Below are 8,316 nucleotides of genomic sequence, written 5' to 3' on the forward strand. Positions count from 1 at the left end.
ATGTTGCATTCGTATACGAGCGTGTTTTTATATACTTATGTTATATAGATGTCACACCGACATCGAAAAACACTTAAAATTTCATTTTGCATTTCCAATTTTTTCGATTGTTGAATTAAGTTTTCAGAAATTTCGATGTATTTTTTACATCGTTTACCTTGCCATTAATTTCGTGAGTAAATTTAATTTTTTTCTTATTTCTCGGTGCAATATCAGTTCGAAACATTTCATTTGTTTAACAAAACTATGCGTTGCATGAAATCAAACTTAGAGAGTTATATCCTCCAAATAGAAACAGTGGTACGAGTCATTCACGAATCAAATTACACTAAGGGATCGGGAAGAAATGAACGAACAGCAGGGAAACAGGAAATGTCTTAATATCGTGCCCAGGAAGCAGCAAAACAACGTACAGTCAGATTTTATGATGCGCGCTTGTGAGTATAGCGATCGCTTTCTTCAGCTTTAGATCTGCTACATTCTCAACAGAATAAACATGACATACTAAAAGTGGCTGAAAGACGTCAATGAGAATCAGCAGATGAACATCAAATAGGATTCCGAGCTAAGCAACCAAACAATTAAATTCGATTTGCATTGCAGCTCAACGAAGTTAATGGTTATAGTTTGAATCGGTATGTTTTCATCGCCATTATGACGATTTCATTCCTTTTATATTTAATGTAGAAACGAATTCAAACGATTCAATTGCTTTAATTACAGTCGCGACAATTACTTTGGCGGATAAACTGCTGAATCAAAAGTTTTTCTATATTTAAGCTTTCGTCGCAAAAGTAATAACAGCTCAATTCATGCCAACTTTCAAAGTAAAAGGACAAATTTGTCGTTCAGCCGAATCTCTACTTCTGTTGCCAAATGGTCAACATAAATTGCTACTAGACGGATTCGAATAGCAAAGAAAAGGCAAAGACAACAATTTTCGACTGAGTCAAAAGTTAATTTGTTGAAATTTGAATGACTGTAAGTATGGAAATTTACGCTAAATTTCCACCTACATAAATGTGCTAAAAGATAATAAAGATAATAAAAACACGAACTAAAACATGCCAGTAGAACACCGATATTTTATAAAACAACACATGTTTTTTTTTATAATTACATTTAAATTGAAAAAAAGGAACACTCACTAAATGTTACAAATATCTGGAATTAAATAAATAGATTAATTAATATATAAAATATTTTTTCAAAGCAACTTATCAAAACCCAACCCGCTTGCAAGCCTTAATAACACCTCAAACTAATCTGAAATGATATTAAAATGAAATATAAAAATATAATTAAATAAATGAATAATAAACTCACCTTATTTATTTGTTAATTATATTTCTTATTTTTATGTTTTAAATTTGATGAATATTTGCACTGTTAATATTTTATTTTATTATAATAAATAAAATAAATAAAACCACCACCGACCGAATGTAGCTTTAAAACACGTTTTGTAAGAATCAAAACAAAGCACCAGAATAGCGAAATAAGAAAACAAGAACAAGAACTGTCAAAAATATTCGCCGTAAGAGAAGCTCAACAAGAAGTTAAGTGCATAAGCCGAGTACCGCACACAACATGAAATAGAAAATCAGAACGGCAAAAGTAAACAAGAATTACGAGAGATCAGCTGTAAACAAAAATGACACGCTACGAAAAAGCTCGGTCGAATGTGTATATAAGACACGCATTTTACTTATGCCAACACCTGGTTTATAATTTCTAAGGCACATACACCTGAGAATAACAAGTCGAACTAAAGATTTCTTTAGTTTCTATTAGTTTTTATCAGTCGTCGCAAAGATAAATAGAATATACCCAGCATAAAAAGATCCATTGTTTTCATGATGATAAAATACCTGGTCTAGAACATGTGGAAGTTTCAATGTTATAACTATGGACGTTGTGCCAATTGGTACAGTTGTCCATAATTTCATCCTAGAGATATTGTTGAATTCTTTTCATGAATACTCAATCTTACAATAGTAAACGTTTTACTACTGATACAATTTCAATATTTTAACATTTTCAAGGAAAATATATAGCTTTGCGATATATATTTTTTCACGTGTATTGTTTACATCTCCCTGTAAACAGTTTTCATACACTAAATTGTTTCGATTGAGTTCATCGTTCGTCGCTTTTTTGTTAGAGGAAAATTTTTTGAGAGTTAAGATTTATAAGCCCATGTATTATTGCTATTCAATATAATATGCTTAATATTCTTAATGAACATAATTTGTCTTCAGTTAATTTCTGCATGTAACACGTTGAAAAATATTTTTTGGTCACATCTTTTTTTTTTTGTTCACAGGATTTTCACCTTTTTTGAAAAAAATGGATTTAAAAAATTATGAATAAATTTATTGTTTGGAAATTTTGGATAATTTGGTTAATCGTTTTTTATTATCAAGAATTAAAAATCGTTTCTTGCTGAATCCAATAAGAATATAAATAAATTTAATGTATTATCTTGAAAAGAAACTGATCACTCTTCCCGAAGAAGTTGGTTTGTTGTATTCAAAATAAAAAAAAATACTTAATACTACCATCACTTAAGAAATTTTAAACACTTATTAGTTCAACTTTACAAAGCACTCAATTCTTTATTTCATTCACATCAGATTTCTTATACACTCTTACGTGCTGACATCAACTTTTCGGTGCAAGCATTCACTCATATTTTATGTATAGAATATAATTAATAGAATTAATGAATAAATACATTTTAACACGTGTTAAACACATTAATTGCTGTTTTGAATAATATTCTGCTAGAGCAGAGTTTTTAAACCACCGGTTGGCTGCTCGATATTGTATTTTTATCTTTAACTATATTATTTTTTAGAAGAAACGGGGCTCCGCTGCCTACGAGCTTCGCTTCCAAGTCCTCGTTCTATTCATATGTACTCTTACATATTGAACAATATGTATGTGCTTTTAATATTCTCGACAAGTTCTTAAAAAAAATTTGATGTCTATTCTGGAGAGTAGTAAAAACACAATATGAAAGAGTATGTAGACAGAATGTTTGTTCTTCTTCATGCAATCCCAACATTAAACATTACGACTTAATTTTACTTTTTGATACAAATCAAATAAAAATAGAAAAGACATGACATAATGACAATAAAACAGAAATGACCAGATACATTATTATAATTATTTATAATAGATAGATATTGGTCCCAGTCCCTACAATATTGGTACAATTCGTTGAATATTTAAGCAGTTCTTGTAAAATATATTAAGAAGACATTTTAGCTTCTCCCAATCGAACAAAACTATTTAACAAAAATGATATGTCTTTATGATTTATTTATTGTTGTGATAAATAATATATTTCGATTTATTATAAATTATTTTTGGTAAATTTATTACATGCACTATTAAAAAAACGAATACTTTATATCATTTTATGCAGAAATTGCGGAGAATGGAATGGATGGTTGTATGGAATATTTCTTGACATCGCCAAAGTAAATAAAATACCATCGGGAGAATATCACATAAGTTATAGGCATATTTGATCTACTGTAGATACTAAAATGAAGTACATAATTATTAATTGAGGTAAAAATATCAGAATTATATTCAGCATTAGAAATAAAAAGAATGTAAATCAAATAGTTTGAACTAATCAAGTTTGATCAAATTTTATAGTACTCTCTTGAATGGCTGCAAAATTTGCAAGATTAAGTAATTAACCATCAATAATTTTTTTGAAATGTTTTTAAGATCCCGATATAATTGTCATACAGTTGTTATCAATTAAAGCGACAAGTATTCGAGATGTCTTCTGTCAAGGGTGCATTTAATTTCTACCAAATCTTCTTCGTTCAGATTAACGAAAATTGGCATAACCATAAGATGTTTCATCAATTTTTTTATGTGCTATATTGCACCTGTTCCTTAGCCCAAACACACAATATTATATGTCTGTTCAATATTGTTTCTCTCTCTTTCGTACATACCCGTATGCATACTTCTTTATGAATGGTATTGCAAGTAATAAAGCTCTATACCTACGTAGCAAGAAAATCAATCTACGTCGTATCAAATACAAAATATGCTTGAAAAGACTTTTTTCCAAGACTACTTGACATTCCCTTTTTTCCAACTTTTTCCCAACTTATAATATTTCAGTGAAAAAGTACAGAAATAAAGGAATCCACTTAAAGCAGGAACCTGAAATATTTTTATTAACATTTTTGAATGAATTTCTTTATAGTAATGTTTATAGTTTTATTCTCCGATAATTATAAAAGAATACTTTGTTTTAGTACAATATATATTCTGCAATAAGTAGATAGAATTAGCTTTTTGTTAAATAAAAATAGACATAAACATGATTGATTGGTATTATTTGGACAGCTATCCAGAATATTTGCATCGCGCGGACATTTGAAAACATCGCTGCGAAAAGATTTAGAAACATTTGCGATGTACTATGCCAGGACCAGACTCATCATACTCTTGTTTTGAAATCCACATCTGTTGGAAGGTTGAAAGTGATGCGAGAATAGAACCACCAATCCAAACGGAGTACTTTCTTTCAGGAGGTGCAATAATTTTGATTTTAATTGTAGACGGAGCTAAGGCAGTTATTTCTTTTTGCATTCTATCAGCAATACCTAAAAAAGTTTTCCATTATAAATATTTTTATCGAAATATTAATCTAATAATAATACCAGGATACATGGTAGTACCGCCAGATAGAACAGAGTTTGCATATAAATCCTTTCGAATATCCACATCGCATTTCATAATTGAATTATAAACAGTTTCATGGATACCGCATGATTCCATACCTAAGAAAGATGGCTGGAATAGCGCTTCTGGACAGCGGAACCGTTCATTTCCTATAGTTATTACCTGGCCATCGGGTAGTTCATACGATTTTTCCAATGAAGTTGAAGCAGCAGCTGTTGCCATTTCTTGTTCAAAATCTAAAGCTACGTAACAAAGTTTTTCTTTAATGTCCCTAACGATTTCACGTTCAGCAGTAGTCGTAAATGAATAACCACGTTCAGTTAAAATTTTCATAAGATAGTCAGTTAAATCGCGGCCAGCTAAATCCAATCTCAATATGGCATGTGGCAATGCGAAACCTTCATAGATTGGTACAGTGTGCGATACGCCATCGCCAGAATCTAAAACAATGCCTGTTGTGCGACCGGATGCATAAAGTGATAAGACAGCTTGTATGGCCACATACATAGCTGGTGAGTTAAATGTCTCAAACATTATTTGAGTCATTTTTTCACGATTCGCTTTTGGATTTAAAGGTGCTTCCGTCAACAATACGGGATGTTCTTCAGGTGCTACTCGCAGCTCATTGTAAAAAGTGTGATGCCATATTTTCTCCATATCATCCCAATTCGTTATAATACCATGTTCAATGGGATATTTAAGCGTTAGTATACCTCGTTTACTTTGAGCCTCATCACCAACATAAGAATCCTTTTGACCCATACCTACCATCACACCTTGATGGCGTGGGCGGCCGACAATTGATGGAAATACAGCACGTGGTGCATCATCACCAGCGAAACCGGCTTTGCACATACCAGAGCCATTGTCAATTACAAGAGCACCCGCATCATCGTCACACATCTTGGCAGTTTCACTTTAAGAGAATCTGCACCAAGGAATACATTCAAGTAATATAATGATATTTAACAATTTATTTTTTATGAATGTAATAACAACTGAACTTTATTTTCGAAATACAATATACTGAAGAAACTCAAATCAACTAATATAATAGATTCTGATCCATATTTAGATCAAGATCAATAATAGTCTTTGATTTTCTCAATAATAACTACAGCACGCTATGACAAACTAACGTGTTTCACCAATTATATATTTTATTTTCACCAATTAAATTTGTATTTAATATGCACTATGAAGAAGTGCAGTTGTTTCACTTAAATTATATAGAACTTTACTAAATGATATTTTTAATGCATTTCAATCACCAATATTTTAAAATTAAATTTGAAATGAATTAGGTACTTCGTTCAGTTATTATTCATTTCTATCTATTAGGTATACACGTACTGATTACACACACGTTCTTAATAAGAGAGTATCCTATTTTATATGTCCACACAAAGCACTTTCTTTCGTGATTTTGTAAAGGGTCCTTGTTGGCGGCAAACACTTCAACAAAATGGATTGATGTTCGCAGTGTAAAGTCTTTTTATTAAGAAAATCGCTCTAATAATGAAATGTCCAATATAGACAACTATGCATGCATCTAAAATAAGTAATCACACTCAGCACAAACAAATAATCATCACCACTACACCAAAGATAAATACAATCAAATTGTATTTAGTTGCGATGTCTAAATCGGCTCCCGTTTAAATCGTCGGCTCTTTCCATATAAGCAGTTTTGCGCTTCGTTTTGTTTAACGCTACATTACACATTTTAAATATTTACGAAAAGTCACCACAGGTAAACTAATGTAAAAGATTTTCTGTATTTCTATTTACCAATAAATTATTAGGGTTCACTCCAATATCGGATCCAATATCGGAATAACGCCAGTGTAACTGCTACGTTCCTAAAACTTTTTGTATTGCGAGCCTTAGAACTCCGGCAATAACATTACATTAACAAGAAGATACTCGTAAATTCATTTTAAATACAGAAATACCAGATGTATTTAATATATGTCTTAATATAGTCTTAAATTGTAAATTGTAGAGATTATTTGTTTTTAATCTCTTCTTTTTGTTGTGGGTACCTGTTGTATTAATTGTCAGACACAAAGATCCAGATTAATAATAACAATAATAATAGAAGCTTATATATGTATATTCCGATGTGCTTAGATCGTATATCAGAACTATGAAAATATTCTAAAATAAAGAGTAGGAACAGATTGTATAAATTACTTCAGCTATTAACACTGAAAGTGTTTATACCACCGTTTCTCACACTTGCTACATATAAAATGATATTATGTTATGTTATTTTCGCTTTTTTGGTGCTGTTAAGTAACACTTGCACTCTTATTATTTTGAAGTACATATTTATATGCACAAAGTTGAGCACTGGCCACATACATTGTTGATACGAATTGGATATAGTAAGACAAATCATATGCATTTGCATTGATCTATATGATGGTACAACTAAATTACAGGTATTACAGGTAATACAGGTATTTGTTTGCTTGTCACAGAAGTATAATTAAAAAAGCAATTTGCAATAAGTAGAATATTGTATCATTCAATTTAAATATTAAAATGAGTAATCAGTTTTTATACACTTCACATATTGCGTTCTCACCATGGCTTCGAACCAGAATTGAACCGTTAACCGAAAGAAAATTTTAAGTTTAGGTATATTGGTCCTCTTCAGTTGTTAAAAATTTGACGAATGAAACTTAAAAGTTTGATTATTCATGAATTCATGGATTCATGAATAATGTGTTTTTAAAAAAAATGAATTAAATGATTTCATTCACAAAAACTGTATTGTACTATATAAAAAATATTCTTTGGGAACAGGACTGAAAACCGAACCCCGAAATAAATTGATATTTTTGCCGGAGCAGAAACGTGAACTGAACTGATATATGTTTTTATTGAAGTAGAATAAAACCAGGATCAAATATTTCCACTTTGAAGCCCTGCACATGTTTGTATGTATATTTATTTATCCGTTAGGTGTTATTTTAATACAAAACATGCATAATATATAATATATATATATCTCTAATAAATTTATTTTAAACTTGAAACTTTGATATAGTTACCAAGCAGCTGTAACACAATGTTCTGTTTACAGAACTATATTATATATCTATATGCGTGTTAACATATTATGTTTATATATTATGTTTATATATTATGTTTACTTTACTTCTCTCTCTACCTCGTATATAACCGAAAATAATAAATACTTATTAAAAAATAATTGATATGGGTATTCAGAAACAAAACTTAGAACAATTTCTACAAAACAAAATACAGATGACATTATAGAATATACCCGATATATATGAATTTAAATAGAGTATGAAAATATTTTTGTTGAAAATGCAGCACGTAAAGTACAATAGTAGGGAAATATACAAACTTGAATTCCCAAATCCTTTTATTTAGCTCTTGTCTTATTGTATTAGAAATAAAAAAAACTATCAACTTTTATTAATCTCAATTATATTTAGCAATTATTAGCAAAGCAAATATGTAAAAGAAAAAATACAATTGCAGCAAATGAGAGCTGCAATTGTAAATTGCAAAGAGAATGCACGAATCCACTCGAACACATACGATTACATA

General features: G+C 30.2%; 1 protein-coding gene across 2 annotated transcripts; it reads right to left on the minus strand.

Annotated features, from left to right (window-relative positions):
- Positions 1-4,243: 4,243 nt before the first annotated feature.
- Positions 4,244-6,217, minus strand: LOC119685529 (actin, indirect flight muscle). 2 transcript variants are annotated; one of them, XM_038099832.1, is made up of 3 exons: positions 6,090-6,217; positions 4,704-5,653; positions 4,244-4,646 (listed from the first exon to the last, which is right to left on the minus strand). In XM_038099832.1, the coding sequence occupies exons 2-3, from the start codon at positions 5,626-5,628 to the stop codon at positions 4,441-4,443; spliced, it is 1,131 nt and encodes a 376-aa protein (XP_037955760.1). In that variant the 5' UTR covers positions 5,629-5,653; positions 6,090-6,217; the 3' UTR covers positions 4,244-4,440. The 2 variants fall into 2 exon arrangements, with proteins under 2 accessions (XP_037955760.1, XP_037955759.1); XM_038099831.1 differs by having other exon boundaries at positions 6,079-6,216.
- Between the last annotated feature and the right edge of the window lie 2,099 nt (positions 6,218-8,316).

The sequence above is a fragment of the Teleopsis dalmanni genome, chromosome 2 (genome assembly GCF_002237135.1).
Source record: "Teleopsis dalmanni isolate 2A chromosome 2, ASM223713v2, whole genome shotgun sequence".
Lineage (NCBI taxonomy): Eukaryota > Metazoa > Arthropoda > Insecta > Diptera > Diopsidae > Teleopsis > Teleopsis dalmanni.

What these genes read in the sequence shown, in the direction of transcription:
- LOC119685529 (XM_038099832.1), bottom strand. Translation starts at nt 5,628, where the DNA reads ATGTGTGACGATGATGCGGGTGCTCTTGTAATTGACAATGGCTCTGGT. An exon ending in CGGTACTACCATGTATCCTG is followed by an intron (nt 4,647 to 4,703) that starts GTATTATTATTA and finishes AAACTTTTTTAG; the next exon opens with GTATTGCTGATAGAATGCAA.